This window comes from Paramormyrops kingsleyae, chromosome 4 (genome assembly GCF_048594095.1).
Source record: "Paramormyrops kingsleyae isolate MSU_618 chromosome 4, PKINGS_0.4, whole genome shotgun sequence".
Lineage (NCBI taxonomy): Eukaryota > Metazoa > Chordata > Actinopteri > Osteoglossiformes > Mormyridae > Paramormyrops > Paramormyrops kingsleyae.
The window spans coordinates 28350313-28368384 of record NC_132800.1 but is presented as its reverse complement, the minus strand read 5'-3'; the positions used below and the strand labels follow the sequence as shown (position 1 = coordinate 28368384).

The window sequence follows — 18072 nt, the reverse complement described above, 5'->3', positions numbered from 1 at the left end:
CTCTCTCTCTCTCTCTCTCTCTCTCTCTGTACGAATTTGTAAGGCGTGGCTACACTCGTTATTAATTAAAAGGTTTAAGAAAAACATCTGATTCATTTAGTAAGGAAACTATTCACGCATATAAAAGAAATTTCCTCTTGTGATAATGTGTCTTTTTAAACATTTAGTCAGAAAAACAAATGAACGGGGACAATGTCCGTAATAACATTTTCCAGTCATTTAATTGTGTGGTATTTACTCCGAGAAAAATGTTTTTTTAAATCCTTAAACACATATGATGACGAAATGCCCTAAACCTACTTTCACAAAGATCTTTTTGCGCAAATTTTGTGCAAAATCTAGGCCACTTAATTGCTTTAATCTTTAAACTAAAAAGAAATTATATTTATTTATCTTAACTTTTAAACAGTAATGGATAAAGATATTATTTAGATAAATAATATTTCTTACAATTCCTTGCCTGAAGGATGTCTCTATTCTGTATGTGTGAAAACTTGTTAACATCGATGGTCCAAATTTAGTCCAAAGTCAGGTCAGGATACATTCATACCGCTTTAAAAAATGACTATTTTAACCCGGCTCTCAACTCTTATGCATTGACCATAAGATACAACCAGTTCACACGCCACACCTTGTGTTTCTCACGCTGAGACGTAAGGAATAACCTCCACCAAGGTGACCCATTATATAGGATTAATGGACTAGGCACAGGCATACGGAGCGGAGTTTTCCGCCGAGATGATAAATGTCCAGAGTTTATATTAACCTACCAGCCAATCAGAAAATAGCATTTGTTGTTTCCGGGTAAAATTCAAATTAAGTTGCACGCGATTGCGCTGCAAGCACTTTATTACATAGATGCACCCACAGATGGAGGGCAGACAAGGTTTCGCCCCTAATGTCATCTCATTCCCAACTTTTGATGAATCTTGAGAGTTGATTTTAATGATTAACAGTTTTGTTTGCTCTGATGTGCTCCGCATGCTGCCGAATTCTTCTCACCGGGAAATGTCCGGTATTTTTAAATTAAATTGTAAATGGATGTATGAAAAAAAAACAGTTGGTTATCTGAAAACTTACGCAAGATAGTAAAATGATGCAAGAGAAATCACGTTTGCTAAAGTTATGTCAGAGATTTTTTTTTATAAAGTAATGTATATGGTTGCTTGAATGGTGAAATTTACCATCGTCTCCCCGTTTAAAGTAATGTGGCATTTGTACAAAACTCGATCTGATTACCGTCATTAATATGAATGATCACACCAGTGTCGCTCAATCAATAGGCCTATTCGGCCGCCTAGGGAAGCATCTTCTGATGGGGGAGCCGACTTAACAAACCGCCCCCATCCCGCAACACCGTCGGAGACGCGGCGAAATTTGTGTGTGTGTGTGTGTGTGTGTGGAGGGGGGCAGTACATGCATTTCGCCGGCCGAAGTAGGAAGAGAGCTGTGTATGTGTGTGTGTGACTGTGTGTGCATAGGCCCTCTGCTCCTTCAGGGGGCGCTGTCCCCCACAGCGCGAGGAGAACCGGCGCCCAGCCGACGTGCTGCTGGCCCTTTAACTGCGGAGCCTCTCTGAGGTCCGCGTGGCGACTGTGCGCACTCCAGATCAGCTGGGCGGCTCGCGCTCGGTGGCTGTCACGCTTTGTCGGTCGGTGTATTTCACCAAAGCCGCGCCATTTAACCGTGTCGCTCGCATCCTCACTTTTCAAGCCCGTGTTAAGGCCGAATCTCTGCCATAAAACCCGGCACCATGACGGAAGACCTGGAGCGCATTCTGTCCCAGCTGACGCAGGCCGACAGCGCCGCCATCCAGCAGGTGAATCACATGTACAAGCTGCCGTGTCCGTAGATTTTTGGATCTTTCTATTTATTTTAAGTCTGTATGTTTGTTAGCCGCCGGATTTCTGTCGAGTTGTAGTCTGATTAGCTCACTGCCAGGTCTAATGACTTGGCTTGAGTACACCTTAAACTTATGAAACTTTGTCTGCATAATACAACAAGTCTCAGGCTGGATGTTGGCTATAGTCTTCAATGGGTAACAGTATCGTTTTCCTGAATGTAAACACCCCTTGAAATTTATGCTCCGTGCATAACGATAAATTAAGTACACTAATAAAAGTGACATCATTAATTTACCTAAACTGTCATGAAGTTTTATTGACAGGATTTGCATATCCCTTGTAGATTATAATTCCTCCCCTTCCCCGCAGTAATGATGCAGAGTATGATATGTCATCATCATAGAGTATTAATGAGTATGTAAGGCAGTATTAGGTGCACATGCTGCTGGATAGTAACAGTGCCTCTGACTCAACCCAGGCTACAGCTCAGCTGAAAATGGCCTTCAGAGACCCAGCGGTAATTCCAGCGCTGTGTGCAGTCATGACCGGATCACAGGATCCCCAGGTAAAGCATGTTCAGGGTGGCTGGCATGTAATCCAGTGCTGTGTGCAATCATGACCGGATCACACGATCCCCAGGTAAAGCATGTTCAGGGTGGCTGGCATGTAATCCAGTGCTGTGTGCAGTCATGACCGGATCACATGATCCCCAGGTAATGCATGTTCAGGGTGGCATGTAATCCAGTGCTGTGTGCAGTCATGACCGGATCACAGGATCCCCAGGTAAAGCATGTTCAGGGTGGCTGGCATGTAATCCAGTGCTGTGTGCAGTCATGACCGGATCACAGGATCCCCAGGTAATGCATGTTCAGGGTGGCATGTAATCCAGTGCTGTGTGCAGTCATGACCGGATCACACGATCCCCAGGTAAAGCATGTTCAGGGTGGCATGTAATCCAGTGCTGTGTGCAGTCATGACCGGATCACACGATCCCCAGGTAATGCATGTTCAGGGTGGCTGGCATGTAATCCAGTGCTGTGTGCAGTCATGACCGGATCACACGATCCCCAGGTAAAGCATGTTCAGGGTGGCATGTAATCCAGTGCTGTGTGCAGTCATGACCGGATCACAGGATCCCCAGGTAAAACATGTTCAGGGTGGCTGGCATGTAATTCAGTGCTGAGCTGCTTTTCACTGTGTTCTGACTGCACAGTTGCACAGGTTCTACTGTTAGTCAGCTTTTGTTGGTTGATTAAAACGTATTTTGATAGACTGAGTAATTTCAGTATAGGTAAGACTTTAAATGGGAAAGTGTAATGCGGTCAGCTGCCTTTCAAGTTGTGTGTTTGCTCCCCTTCACCTTCCAAATGATTCTGCGTTTCACTGCCTTGTATAATGAGCATGTATATACAGTATGTGTGTGTATATGATATATGCATTTTGTTTTAAGATTCGGCAGTCTGCTGCAGTGATGCTGAGGATGCGGGTGAAGAAACACTGGAAGAAGATCAGTCCAGACCACAGAGAAAGGTTCCCCAAACTGTCTTTGAAATACAATCGTATACTGTATCCATCCATCTTCTGTAACCCAGGATGGGGCACCAGCCCATCGCAGGGCACACTCACAGACCAATCACTCACACTCACAGACCAATCACTCACACTCACAGACCAATCACTCAAACTCACAGACCAATCACTCACACTCACAGACCAATCGCTCACACTCACACCTACAGGCAGTTTGGTAACTCCAAATAACCTCAGCATGTTTTTGGACTGTGGGTGGGAAACCGGAATACCGGGAAGAAACCCCACGATGACATGGGGAGGCCATGCAAACTGCACACTCATAGAACTCGGGCTGAGACTCGAACCCAGGTCTCTGAGGTGTGAGTGACAGTGCTATCCACTGCACCACTGCCACACCTACTGTAATCAGGATAGTTCAGTTATACATATATATATATTCCACAGCAAGTTGTCCCAAGCACTTAGCAAGAGTGTTGTTAGTACACAGACAGTAAATGGTTCATGATACTGGGAAAAATGGAGGAAGCCCCATAGTACTGAGGAGTAAAAACCTTCAGGGTCCCGGGTGGACGAGCTTCTAGGCATAAACTGTGGTCAAAGTCAGCTTGCCTTTAAATGAAACGCTTAATTCCTAGACTTTTCTGTAAGAGCCTCTGCATGTCCTGTAAAGTTAAGTCATACAGACTGAATTTAAACATTATTCCTTTTCTGTTTACTTTTGACAGCTTCTTCATTTTCTCACGCACTAATAGGGAAAGCATATTCCTTTCTTCATTTGACTTGCATATTTACCTTTATTATACATGCTAATATTGTAAATCCTTAGCTTGTGAATATTTTTTTCCAAATACATGATTTATTTAATTAATTAAAAAAATACTTTATTATTTACTTTTTCCTGCTCTGTAGCCTGAAGGCTGTGGTTCTGCAAGCATTTCAGCAAGAGACAGAGTGAGTACATTTGGACTTTGCTGTGTTCATGATGTCTCCACAGTATTTTTTGTTTATTGACGTGACATTTTCTTGGTGAAGAACAAAATGGGAGAATTCAAATTAAGTATCTGACTGCTTGGAGTGGCATCAAAGTAAGAAATGCCCGCGTGGTAATAACAGACACTTACTAGGCAGAAACTGCTGCATAATCGGGTCAACATTATATGAGTCATCCCAGGGTAATGAACGTCAAACTTATGGACAACTCAGACTTACGAGCGGACTGCCATAAAGCCCGTTATATCAAATGTTCTAGTTAAATACAGTGGCTCGTGATAGTGAACATGCACACTACTTTGTGACACTGTACAGTGCCGTATGTAGTTACTTTGTATAAATAATATAATTTTTTGTATTATTATTATTATTATTATTATTATTATGAATCATTTATTGTTCGTTTTTACCTACAAATTCAACTGAAAGACAGACTCAGGAAATGCAGCTCTTGCGTAACCTGGGACTGCCTGGGTCCCCTCAGCTTTATCCGACTGAGTGCTGGGTTTGTTGTGCTGATTGAACATGCAGGTGAGCCCCTCCTGCGTCGGTGTCGGGCCCTGAGAGAACTGTGTCCCCTCTCTGTTCTCAGACACGTGGTCCGGCACTCGCTGTCCCAGCTCAGCGCTGTGCTGGTGAAGCACGAGACGCCTGACCGCTGGCCCGCATTGCTGAACCTTCTCAACCAGTCCACCAAGAGCTCCAACCCCCAGGACAGACAGGTATCCCTGGGCAGCCGGGCCACTTTCACCGCTGCTTCCAGCCCAGGGAGGAGGACGGGGGCTGTAACCTGCGTTTGATTTTACCGTTCGGAATGTCTTGTGACTTACTGATGTTTTTGGTGACGCGTTCGACAATAGCGCCTTTCACGACGGAGTTGCCCCGAGGTGCGTCACATGGCTGTGCCGTGGTGCGTCACATGGCTGTGCCGTGATGCAGTACAGCATCATTTTATGGAGTCTGTACGGACGCCTCACAGCAGAAACACTGCAGGTCCCTGAGAGCTCACCTAGGCCACTCCTCCCCTTTGCAGGTTGGCTTGCTGCTGCTCAGTAAAGTGGTGGACTCCAACCCGGAGGCCTTCAAGCCTCACTACCGGCAGCTTCTGCGGCTGTTTGACACAGTGCTGCAGGACCTGAGCAGCCCCACTGCCTTGTACTACTGCATTCTCACCCTGACGGCCATCACTGCCCACACCGGACAGGGGGAGCTGGTGAGTCCGGCTGCTGCTTGACGGCGAGCCCTCTGGGATGCACTTTCTAATGCCTTACAGGTAGCTGCGATGCCTTATGCTGCAGCTGTGTGTTCTGTGTTTATGTACATTTAATATGATTTTCAGAACATGATGCGCTCCCTTGTTCCAAGGCTCTCAGTCGCCATAAGACATCTTGTCAAGGCAGATCAGGTGGGTCTTTTAATATTAAATACTGGCATCTCAATCAGTTTTGTCGAACTGCCCTTTGAAGCATCACATACTGGCTGTTACTGGTTAATTTGACGAACTTATGTAAATAATAGGATCAGGCTAGTGAGGCAATGGAAGTGTTTGACGAAATGATGGAGAGTGACATTTCCGTCATGGTTCCCCACGTCTCCGATATCGTCCGCTTCTGGCTAGAGGTGAGTCCCTGGTGCTGAGCTCTCGTATCACAGTCGCTCAGCGTCACAACGTTCAGCTTCCTCCCTTTAAGTAGCTGCTTTTTGTGGATGAAAACTATTGCAATAAGCTGTATATGTAAAGCGCGGTGCACCTGCTGCGTGTGACAGATTGCTGCAGATGCATCTCTCAGCGACTCCCTGCGAATGAAGGCTTTGTCCTGCACAGCGTTCCTCATCAGACTCAAGAGCAAGGTAGCTGTCCTTTAACGCCTTGTACAGCATCTCACAGTATTTTCTTCTTCTCTAGCCGTTCTTTTTCTGCTAATGCACACATGTCCACTTCTTGCAGGTTATTTTAAAGCAGAAGCTGCTGAGCCCTATTTTGCAGACTGTGTTCCCGGTGCTGAGTGCGGCGCCCCCTCCTGGGCAGGAGGACCCCGAGGATCAGGAGGATGCAGAGAATGGTGAAGATGCTGAAAACCCCAAGCACTTGGCCGCTCAGGTAGGCTGTCAGGGAGCCCGACGTCGGCCCTTGTCCTGTTTGTTCCTGGCACAAAATAACACCTCACTGAAATTTGCTTACCTTGTGAAAAGCACCACAAATTTTTCCCATAAATAGTTTTTCTTGCATTTTTTTACAGTAGTTGTATTTTACCGCGGCTCCTAGCCTCTGTCTTTTGCCTGCTTAGTTTCCCATCCCCTCGTATCTTTACCAGTCTTGCTCCCAGTGTGGCGCTCTGCCCACGACCTGATTGTGGTGACCTCCCTCCCCCCTGTGCTGCTTGCTGTAGCTCACTCCTGTCCTCCTCCACATATCCAGGTCATTGACACCCTTGCGATGCACCTGCCTCCTGAGAAGCTCTTCCAGCAGCTGGTCAGTGAGCTTCCTTATTTCAGCATTTTTTGTAAGCATTGTGAATACTGGGGGTGTCCAACGTGCACACAGCGCAATGCCTGTTGTGAGAATTTGCTCTGCTGTCTGTTTCAGACACCCTTCATGCAGGCCTGCCTGTCTAGTAAGAACCCCTATGAGCAGAAGGCAGGCCTGATGTGTCTGGCAGTGCTGGCCGAAGGCTGCGCAGACCACATGCGCACAAGGTAAGCTCTGCCTCCTATTACTTCATTGGCCAGTGGCACTGTCCGTCAGGTATTTACGCGCAGTATTACCCCTCCCTCTTCATGCTGGTTCTGCCGCGTTTCCTTCTCAGCATAACATAGTGTGATAACTAGAGATGCGGCAAACTGATATTCGGGGGTGGCTTTCCCGAAAACTTTGTAACGCTAAGTAGTTCGTAGATTTATGAGTGCTCGGACACACTCGTTATTTTCTACGTCATTCTTTATTTGAACTTTTGCCTGCCGTCCTGTCGCAGAGACACAGAGATTGGCCAAGACAGATGATAAAAACGTATTAACAGTGCATTTTGGACAATGTAAACATCTGGTCAGGTCAGGTTGGGGAGCATGCACTGATGCAGTGTGTTGCCACACCCACGACATGGCGAAACTCCTCGGGATCCCAGCTGCCGACCCCCCCCCCCCCCCCCCCAGGCAGACACATGGTCCCACACTCTGGGCATCCATTTGGCGCAGCCAGGTGTTATGTGGGCATCCCTTCAGCTTGGTAGAACCGTTCGGGTAACTGACGCTCCCTCACAATGCAGGTAATTCATTCAGGACTCCTCTAGCAACCACTCATTTGATGCAAAGTTAAACCAATGGTACTCAAAGATTCTCTGAAGAGACACAGTACTAAAGGTGTCCAGTCTTCATCTCAGCTCACTGGATAGCGTCCATGTCTCACAGCCATACGGAAGGACAGGGAGCACCAGGACTCTAAAGACTTGGACCTTTTGTCCTCTTGTAAAGATATCAGGAGCATCACACACCCCTTTCCGGCGACCTCACGACCCCCCCATGCTCTCCAATCCGTCTGCTGACTTCATAGGAAGAGTCACCAGAGACATGAATGTCACTGCTGATGTAGGTAAATCTCTCGACAAGGTCGACATTCTCCCCGCAGACAGACACACTACTGATGGCTGTGCCCAAGAAGTCATTAAAGGCCTGGATCTTGGTCTTTATCCAGGACACCCTACAAGCCCAGACACTCAGACTCCTCGCTCAGTCCCTTGAGAGCCCCGATCAGAGCCTCCAGTCACTCCGTGAAGATCACAGCATCGTCGGCAAAGTCAAGATCAGTAAATCTTCCTTCACCAACAGGTGCCCCACAGCTACAGCTGCTGGACCCCACAACCCTGCCCAACATGCAATGAACACCCCAGGCGAACCCAGAATCAACTGGGAAGAATGGGGAGGTTCCCCCTCCAATCTGCACTCACAGTACCAGTGTACAGGCCGGCTATGACGTCCAGCAACTTTGGGGGGACCCTGCGAAGTCTCAGGGTGTCGCCCAGGACAACTCGATCAACTGAGTCAAACGCTTTACAAAATTTGACAAAGGCTGCAAAGAACCTCTGCCGATGTTCGCGCTCGATGAGAACCCTCAGTGCCAGGATGAAGTCGATGGTAGACTTCTTAGGTGTAAAACCAGACTGCTCTGGTCGCTGACAGATAGGCAAGTAATCATGGATCCCCTTAAGGATGACCCTAGCAAGGACCTTACCCAGCACTGAAAGCAGTGTTATCCCCCTTTAGCTGCCCCAATCCAGGTGATCACCCTTCCCTATCCAGATAGGGACTACAAGTCCTGTTTTCCAGTCAGTGGGGATGATGCCTGACTCCCAAACGGAAGCAAAGATTGCCTGCAATGACAGGAGGACAGCCTTACCACCAGCCTGGAGAAGTTCACCCCGGATACCACAGATCCCTGCGGCCTTCCCTACCCCCAGCTGATTCAGCACCCATGCAGTCTCAGTGAGACTGGGTGGTTCACAGCTGATTGGGGCATCAGCCTCGAGAAGTGTGGACCCAGAGATGTCCAACATTCAAGCCAGAAGATCAGCTTTAAACAGATGCTCAAAGTAGCCGGCCCAGTGGGTCATAACTGCAGGGTCATCCATAAGGACCATTCCATCACCCGCCCTAACTGCAAGTCTCCGAGGAACAGATTCAGATGTGTGTAATGCTTTGATTTCTCTGTAAGCAGGATGTGGGTCACTAGAACACACTCATCAGAATCAGCTTAATCTTGGAGTCTGGCCAAGTCCAGCCTTGTTGTCCTAGTCGGTGGTAGCCTGCTGGAACATCAGATGGGAGGGTGATGATCTGGCAGTATTTTACGCTTTTAACTAGTAGCACAGTGATTTACAATCTTTGCAAAAATGAAGTTTTGAGAGGTGGAGTAGCATTTAGTGGAACATCCTATTAAACAAAGTGTATGCAACTGTGTGAGACAACGTGAGTAATGAAAAAAGCAATGGATGACTTGGGAGTCGCTAGCTTGGGCTGTTTTGCGTGCTCACTGCAGCTTGGGCTGTTTTGCGTGCTCACTGCAGCTTGGGATACAGGGAGGGGCTGCTATCGCAGCAATGTGTAAATGACACTGTTGCCAGTGGAGAAACACTGTGGGGCATTTTAAGCATTCGCCACTTGCGTATCCTCACTTGGAAGATGTTCAAGTTGAACTGCAAATGCCTCAAAAACGCTTAAAAGAAGATGTACAAACGAGGTGGAACAGAACGTTATGTATGTTACCAGTAGCTTAATACATTTTTTGGCATACATTGTTTCATTTGTATTTGCTAGTTTAAAAATATTAATATATTAACTATAAATATATAATAATATTAAAGTAAAAAGAGATGTTGTATCGGAATCGTGTATCGGAACCTGAAAAAACATGGATCGGCTCCTCCACAGTGTTAACAGCAGAGCTCTCTTTCAGGATGCTGCCTGCCGCGTTGCAGACTGTGTGTCAGAGTCTGTCGGACAGCAATCAGCTGGTGCGCAGCGCTGGTCTCTTTGCTCTGGGACAGTTTTCCGAGCATCTGCAGGTGGGCAAGTCTTCCATGTTTTGCGTATCTGGGTGTCGTGTTTATTCAGTCACTTGTTCGAAGAATTTGTAAACGAACAGTGGTTACTTGCATATATTTCATTGTTCTGTTTTGCCATCCCATGCATTTTCCTTTTTGTGTGTGTGCATAGTTCTGTCATGGAATTTGCTGAGCTATTTGAGGTTCTCTTCCTCTCGCAATCCACTCAATGCCATCGTCCCTTTTTAGCCGGACGTCAGTAAATACTGCGCTGAGTTGATGCCGCTGTTGATGGGATACTTGTCGGGATTGAACCAAGCCAAGACTGGACATGTAACGAAGGCCTTTTATGCCCTGGAGAACTTCTTGGAGAACCTGGGTGAGAGAACACACTGCCGTTCCGTGAGAGAACACACTGCCGTTCAGTGAGAGAACACACTGCCGTTCCTTTTCTCTTTCTTTTAAGGCCCAAACTGAGAAATATCTGTGGCCAGTTTTGACCAAAAAGTGCATTTTATTTTTGCACATTTCGAATAAGTTGACCAGTAGTTAGTGAAGCAGTTTTCATCCTGCTGTAGATGGACTTGAACTAGTCTGTAGTTATTAAATAGTTAGACAGACTGAATACCTCCTTTTTTGGAATTCTGGGTGACCTTGTACATCATACCAGTCTTTATACCTGAGATGGTGCTGGCATGTGTGCCAATTCTCTTTCTTTGCTGCTCATAGGTGGTGAAATCCAGCCATACCTGCCCAGTCTTATGGAGACCATGTTGGGTGCTTTGAACAACTCGGAGAACCTGAAAATTAAAGAACTGGCTGTCAGTGCTATTGGAGCCATCGGTAGGGCTGCACAGTATTCTGCTCTGACCGTTAGAAGGTGTCTGTGAATCGGCCCCAGTTAACCACGCCTATCCATTCCTATCAGCCAATGCCGCAAAGGAGATGCTGGTGCCACACTTCCCCCCGGTGATTGAGAGCCTGAAGGCTTCCCTCACGGACATACGGGAGGAAGTGAGGTGTTTGCAGACCCAGGCTTTGGGTCTGTATCTTTCAGCTTCATCAGCCTCCTTGTGTCTCTCATACCCTGTCAGTTCTGTGTTGGGCAGCCGGGTTCTGACACTCCCCTCTTGCGCAGACACGCTGTCGGTACTGGCAGCCGGGTTCTGACACTCCCCTCTTGCGCAGACACGCTGTCGGTACTGGCAGCCGGGTTCTGACACTCCCCTCTTGCGCAGACACGCTGTCGGTACTGGCAGCCGGGTTCTGACACTCCCCTCTTGCGCAGACACGCTGTCGGTACTGGCTCGCACCGTGGGGAAGGATGTTTTTGGCCCCCTGGCCGCAGAGTGCGTGCAGCTGGGCCTCAACCTCATGGATGCTGTCGACGACCCCGATCTGCGCCGCTGCACGTAAGGATGTCTGCCACTGTGTGATTTATCTTTTCTATACTTCTGTCTCTCTGGTTACCTCTGTGTCTGCCTGCATGCCAGTCTGTGTCTGCCTGCATGCCAGTCTGTCTCTGCCTGCCTGTCTGTCACTGTCTCTCTTCCTACCTACCTGTGTCTGCCTGCCTGCCAGTCTGTCTCTGCCTGCCTGCCAGTCTCTGCCTGCCAGTCTGTCTCTGCCTGCCTGTCTGTCACTGTCTCTCTTCCTACCTACCTGTGTCTGCCTGCCTGCCAGTCTGTCTCTGCCTGCCTGCCAGTCTCTGCCTGCCAGTCTGTCTCTGCCTGCCTGTCTGTCACTGTCTCTCTTCCTACCTACCTGTGTCTGCCTGCCTGCCAGTCTGTCTCTGCCTGCCTGCCAGTCTGTCTCTGCCTGCCTGTCTGTCACTGTCTCATACAACACATCCTTGATTATCTGAGGCAGTAACTCATTGATTAATCCCCCCCCCCAGGTACTCACTCTTCTCCGCTGTGTCCACCGTCAGTCCGGAGAGTCTGACTCCTCACCTCAGCACCATCACCTCCGTCATGCTGCTGTCACTCAAGTCCACTGAGGGAGTCACGGTCAGTGCGTGTGCCTTGCCAGTGCCACCCCACCCCGAGGAAATGGTCCCTCAGCCGAGGCTTTCATCGCTCCCTTGTTCCTCCTCAGGCTCACCAAGACGAAGAAGCCCAGTTTGTCCTCCTTGATGACGATGATGACGACGACAGTGGTGACGTAGTTTTGGATGAGGAAGGAGAGAAGGAGGGAAATGAGAGCGACATTACTGGGTGCATTTTTAAATCCTCATCTGGCTGCTTTCCAGTCTGTTTGCTGACCTTCAGTCTTTGTTGACCTTTGAAGCTCTGCCTGTTCCGTCCTTCCTCAGTTTCAGTGTGGAGAATGCCTACATTGATGAGAAGGAGGACGCCTGTGATGCGCTGGGAGAACTCGCCCTTAACACTGGGTACTTCTCTCCTCGTGTAGATAACCCCGTCTGGGCTTTTAATCGGCGCCGTTGAAGCATTCCTGTACTTCATGCTGTTTCTCTCACTCCCTTTCACTTCCTCAGCACTGCCTTCCTCCCCTTCCTGGAGGTGACTTTCCAGCAGGTCTTTGAGATGCGTGATGTGAGTCGCTCAGTGTGTCCCTCTTGCACGGGCGGGTCAGCTCGTTGGATAGGCAGGTCTTTAAGCAGGTCCCCTGTCTTTGCTCACATCTCTACAGTTCCCCCATGAGGATGTGCGCAGGGCTGCCTTTGCGTCCATGGGCCAGTTTTGCTGTGCACAGCACAAAGTGTGGCAGGGAAACCCCACGGAGGACAACCACCAAGGTTCAGCCTGTTTTTCCGGTCTTTCCGCTTTTCCCAGTAGTCTGTCCTTTTTGCAGTGCTGGCTGCAGTTCTGCGTCTGAGCCTCTTCCTCCCCTCCGTAGCTCTGCAGAAGCTTCTGTCCACGGTGCTCCCGAGCTTCCTGGAGGCCGTGAGGCAGGAACATGAGAGGCAGGTAGTGATGGCCGTACTGGAGTCCATGAACGGCGTGTTAAAGTCCTGCCAGGGGGAGGCGCTGCGGCCGGCTGGTAGGCTGGGCGAGATCAGCCAGGTCATCCGCAGTGTCCTCAAAAAGAAGGTAAGGAGAGAGGGAGTGAGACCAGTGTGCAGAACCTCCCACAAACACGCAGTACAGTGTAAAAAGGTGATTTTTAATACCTATAATTAGCTTTGAAATTGTTCCGCATTCTCTGCGCAGACGGTCTGCCAAGATGGAGGAGGTGATGAAGCCGATGATGAGCAGCAGGTGAGGCCTTCCATCCCCACCACCTCCATGGCGTTGGGCCCCTCTCCCTCTGCCGGTCAGCCCCTGGGCTGGCCCTCGCCATGCTTCCCTGCAGTGCTGTCCAGGCTCTGGCCCCTTGCTGGGCAGTCAGTGCCGGCTCTCCCAGTGCCGGCTCTCCCAGTGCCGGCTCTCCCAGTGCCGGCTCTCCCAGTGCCCTGCTTAGTGTCTCCGTGTGTCAGGCTGCCTGAAAGCAGCCGCTCCTAGGCTGTGGAATAACCGCCTGCTGGCGAAGGCGTGTCCCCCTTCTTCAAAAACATATTTTAATCCTTCGGCTTTTGGCACCTTTAATTGCTCTGCTTAAATTGTTTATTTTTTATTTTATTGTTTCATTTACTCTCCTAATTTACTCTCCTCATTTCCAGAGCGATTTCGTGAAACTGTAACATTATTGCTTATGAACATTATTGCTTATGAACATCACTGTACCAGCACCTAAAACAAAATGTCACATCCTTTACCACGCCCACTTTTGCTTGATGCTGTATGTCATTTTGTGTTTGTGCTAGTGTGACTTCACCTTTACTCTGTACAACGCTTTTCGGTACAACTTTGGTTACTTGATTTTAAATGTGCTGTATAAATAACCCCCCCGGTTTCAGGCTGAGTTTGACGCCATGCTGCAGGAGTTCGCGGGTGAAGGGATCCCCCTCCTGGCCTCTGCTGTTCCTGCCGACACCTTCTACCCCTTTCTAAATGAGCTGCTGCCCCTCATCATGAACAAGGCCGTGAGTCCCCATGTGCCCCACCAGGGGGCAGCACAGCACAGATGGCTGAGTGTGATAGAGCAGGATGCCTATAGGTGCCCTCTGTTTGCCTCCTTCAGAAATCCTCCTGCACCGTGGCGGAGCGCTCCTTCGCCCAGGGCACGCTGGCCGAGATCATGCAGTCGCTGGCGGCCGTGTCTGGCGGCAGGCCGGTCGCTGGGCGTCTGTCAAACCGGCTGCTGCCGGTGATGATGGCTGGGGTGCGAGACAGTGACCCAGAGGTGCGCAACAACAGCGTCTTCGGCCTGGGCTCGCTTGCCAAGGCTGCTGGGCCGATTATCACAGAGTATCCTGTGAGAAATCCCTGGGTGTCTATGTGCTGATGAGGGCTGCGTGTTACCCTGGCTGTGTCGCTCGTCAGTGTGCCACGTTAGTGTTCCTGTGCCTGTGTGGTTTCAGTCCCTGTCCCATCCTTGACTCGCTTCCCCAGGAATTACCCTACGCTGCTCTCCTTGTTCTCATCTCTCCTGTCCAAAGAGTCGGACAGGAGGGTTATTGATAATGTCTGCGGTGCCCTCTGCAGGATGATCACCAGCAACACACCGTGTGTGCCACTGGAACAGGTGAGCTTCCTCTCCCACTGCCATTTTCCTGCAGTCTCCCCTTTCTGAGCTCACATACACACACAGATTCAGCATTAATTCCCCTTTCAGTGCACGTGCTGTTTCTGCTAGGAGTGGATCAGAGTGCTGATACTGTGAATGCCGTCCTCATGTCAGTGATCTTTGGTGTCCTGTAACCTTTAGGAGTGCTGATACTGTGAATGCCGTCCTCATGTCAGTGATCTTTGGTGTCCTGTAACCTTTAGGAGTGCTGATACTGTGAATGCCGTCCTCATGTCAGTGATCTTTGGTGTCCTGTAACCTTTATGACATCTTAGGTGTTTCCCGCTCTCCTTTCACACCTTCCTCTGAAAGTGGATCTGGAGGAGAACCGGACCGTATTCGACTGCATGGCCTTCCTGTACTCCCATAATCCCTCACTGGTATGGCTGTGCAGTATTTATCTAATGTTGAATAGTATTAGGTGAGGGTGGTGTTTGTGGGGTCTCTCACTGAAGATGCAAGTTTAGCACTAGCTTTTGGTGGAATGATTTCTCAGTAATCTCTTATGTATTGCTGTGTTCTAGGTTGTGAGTCACATTAAAGCTGTACTTTCTGCATCCAGCCATGTTATAGGAACCAAAGACCTCGATGCCGGTAAGGACTCCGTGCCCCACGGCCTTCTGGCAGCATGAATACGCTCTAAGAGATGTTTCTGTCTTTCAGATGGCCAGGACACATTGCTACTGTTTCTAAGAAAATTGGCTCAGCATCATTCGTGTGAATTCCAGTGTGCAGTGATGTCTCTTCCCAGTGAAAGGAAGGCGGCGCTCGTGGCACTGGTCACGCCAGTGTAGACTCATCTTAGTCCATTTCTTTTTGGTTAAACATCATCTACCCAGGGAGCTTCAGACTCACGGAATTGTCCAACAGCCAGCCGCTCGCAGCCACCAGAGATGTGCCTCAGCACTTCGTACGTCTCATAACATAAACTAAGAACGTAACAAACCAGGCTTGTGCACTTTCTATTACACTGTCATCTGCTGTCACTGTCAGCTAGTTCCTTGCCAAAGGTACGGGGAGCGGAGCAGGAGACCAGGGGGACAGGTCATGGTCGGTGTGTCAGGTGCCCTCATTCACTCTCGTTTGAACGGGGGTCCGTCTTGTGAATGGATTCACCCACAAAGTCAAATCCCGGCCCTTGGCCAGCCCTCCTGGCCGTGTCTGCATCTCTGAGAGAGTCTCAGAACTGAGGCACTGCCTTAGTAAAGGTGTTACTTTGCAGTGGGGTTACCAAGGGCTCAGATTTTGTATTTATAAATAGCAGAGCTCACTAAGGAAAAGATTCTTTTAATTTTAACCTGCTTTGTAAGGTTAAATGGGTTAGACCCTCTGCTCTCTAGCTAGAGAAGAGCCTCTGTGATCTTGCAGGCTTCAGTGTGGTGTGACTCCAGCCCATTCCGTACCCTCCAGAGGTTCTGAGGAGCCTCAGATGAGACTCTCTGGACAGCAGGCAGTAAGACACATTTATTTCCGCTTGCGTACATAATATTCAGATAAATCAGTTATTTAGGCTGTTTTTGTTACCCACACTTAAATGGCTGTAAGTCCCTGAATAAATTCACACCACTTTACCCAGACTGCTCTGTCCTGTGTCCATGACAACAGAAAGATATTAATACATTGTGGTAAAATTAATGTGCTGCGCTAAGAGGGTAAAGCGTTCTAAGGACTGGCAGGTGGGCTTGCAGCAGTGTTGCTGTGCTTCTATCTTGTCATTTCTCTCCTGTTTCTGATCACATATTCTGCTTCTTCTCTGTCTTCTGCCATTTTGGCTTTAATTCTGTGTCCAAGGCAAGGAGCATCTCTGCTGGCTTCAGTCGGCTCTCTGAGGGGAGGAGAGAATGGTGCATCAGTGCCGATTCCCGTGCAAAGGACAGGCAGCACAGTGACGGTTTCAGGGGAGGGAACACGGTGACCTTAGTGAACTTGTGGGTTTATAGAGTGATCTCATTAATAATGGCCACGCAGGGATTACAAGCCGGGCTATGGGAAATGTGGCGGCCGTGTGAGCCGATTGCTACGCCAGGTTTTTACATGCATCCGTCCTGCAGGGGGCGTGTTTCTCACCTGCTGATGCGTCCTCCCACGGCATTGTCATTGGGCCCTTCCTGCAGTAGGAGCGCTGTGTCTGACTCTCGGTGCTGTACACGATCTCCTGGCTCTGGCGCTGTCCCGGCTGCTGTGCCTTGACCCGCAGTTCCAGGACCACAATCTCCTTCTCCTTCAGTTCCCCCGAGTTGCTCCTCACCCGTGTCCGTGTGGTGTCCACCCACACCACCTTCTCCCTCACCTCCGACCTGTGCAGGCAGCAGATACGTGACACGCAGCACGCAGCCGGGCTCTCATATGCACCGTGCGGTAAAGCGGCAAACTCACGGCAGGATGCCCAGGTCGTCCAGTGTGCCGTCCAAGAAGGGGAAGAAGTGCTCTGGGCTTGGCATGTCGACAGGCAGGGGCACGCACATGGGCACTGCCCACTGCAGCTCGGCACGCACCATGCTAGACTGTGGTCTGGTCCGCTGCCCGCCTTCTCTGGCTCTGTACCCTCGCGATCAGCTCTCTTGTCTGCTTGGCAGGCTGTGCCGTGCTGCGCTGGGCTGCAAAGCGCTTTGCTGTGCCGTGCTGCGCTGCACTGTGCCGTGCTGGGCTGCTTGGTGTCGGGTCCTGTTGCTGCCTGTGCTGTAGCGTTGCTCTGCCTGACACCCTGTCAGTTGCTCCCTGATGCCCCCTCAGCAGTCCACACCTTGCTGCCCCCTCTGATATAAACACTCCCTGTGAATGTGTGTAATGTGTCATTCAGTTGTGACTTTATTAAGCTGTCCGGTGTCTGATAAACTGCCCCGTCTTCATTAGCTGGGATTCTGCTGCGAATGAGATTGAATTGCCATTGCTTAGATGAATTCACAACATAAACACGAAGAAGACAATGTTTGAGATACCAGGCAATATCAGCTGAACGCTGTATACATATATTTAAGAAATGTGACTAGTCATTTGCTCTTCAGTGCTATTGCCGTTAGGGGAACTTTTCTTGTACCATTTTGGCAGACGTTCTGTGGCCAGTAATCTATGGAATTTGATGCTGGTGTAAACAGTGCTGATGCTGATGCCCATGGAATGTCACATCTCCAGCTTTGTGGCACTGAGTGTCGACCTTGTGTCGTGTGGTGTACTCTGGTCCCCCCTGTAGTCCAAACATGTGGTTAAGTGAACTGACATCTCTGAATTGCCCATAGTGTGTGCTTTCTGATGGGCTGGCAGCCCATCCAGGGTGTCCCCTGCCCTGTGCCCTGCGACGGACTGCAGTCCCGTCCAGGGTGTCCCCTGCCCTGTGCCCTGTGATTGACTGGCATCCCATCCACTGTGTCCCCTGCCCTGTGGTGAATGGTAGAAGAGAATAGATACAGCACAACAACAAACAGATGGAGAACAACTTAATACACAGAACAAGCAGAAGCAAGTGCAGTGGCGGACCTTGGCAAGGGCAAGAAGGGCAGGGCCGCTGATTTAGCCTTGCCACATGGGCCCCAACCGCCAGGGGG

The 18072-nt window shown here is 49.5% G+C and overlaps 1 protein-coding gene across 2 annotated transcripts; it reads left to right on the top strand.

The window, feature by feature from the left end:
• The first annotated feature begins 1146 nt into the window (after nucleotides 1-1146).
• On the top strand, nucleotides 1147-16107 carry LOC111851419 (importin-4-like). Of its 2 annotated transcripts, XM_072711025.1 has the most exons (30): nucleotides 1147-1819; nucleotides 2323-2409; nucleotides 3295-3374; nucleotides 4287-4328; nucleotides 4960-5089; nucleotides 5401-5580; nucleotides 5707-5772; nucleotides 5886-5987; nucleotides 6135-6218; nucleotides 6316-6468; nucleotides 6787-6840; nucleotides 6955-7064; nucleotides 9814-9922; nucleotides 10151-10280; nucleotides 10631-10744; nucleotides 10830-10943; nucleotides 11190-11313; nucleotides 11799-11910; nucleotides 11999-12117; nucleotides 12216-12293; nucleotides 12399-12456; nucleotides 12554-12659; nucleotides 12761-12954; nucleotides 13075-13122; nucleotides 13761-13886; nucleotides 13985-14211; nucleotides 14356-14488; nucleotides 14806-14910; nucleotides 15055-15124; nucleotides 15194-16107. In XM_072711025.1, exons 1-30 carry the CDS (start codon nucleotides 1754-1756, stop codon nucleotides 15322-15324), a joined length of 3252 nt encoding a protein of 1083 aa, XP_072567126.1. In that variant the 5' UTR covers nucleotides 1147-1753; the 3' UTR covers nucleotides 15325-16107. The 2 variants fall into 2 exon arrangements, with proteins under 2 accessions (XP_072567126.1, XP_072567127.1); XM_072711026.1 differs by lacking the exons at nucleotides 1147-1819; nucleotides 2323-2409 and adding an exon at nucleotides 2933-2985.
• Nucleotides 16108-18072: the final 1965 nt, after the last annotated feature.

What these genes read in the sequence shown, in the direction of transcription:
- LOC111851419 (XM_072711025.1), top strand. Translation starts at nt 1,754, where the DNA reads ATGACGGAAGACCTGGAGCGCATTCTGTCCCAGCTGACGCAGGCCGAC. An exon ending in GCAGTGTCCTCAAAAAGAAG is followed by an intron (nt 12,955 to 13,074) that starts GTAAGGAGAGAG and finishes TTCTCTGCGCAG; the next exon opens with ACGGTCTGCCAAGATGGAGG. An exon ending in AAGCCGATGATGAGCAGCAG is followed by an intron (nt 13,123 to 13,760) that starts GTGAGGCCTTCC and finishes CCCCGGTTTCAG; the next exon opens with GCTGAGTTTGACGCCATGCT.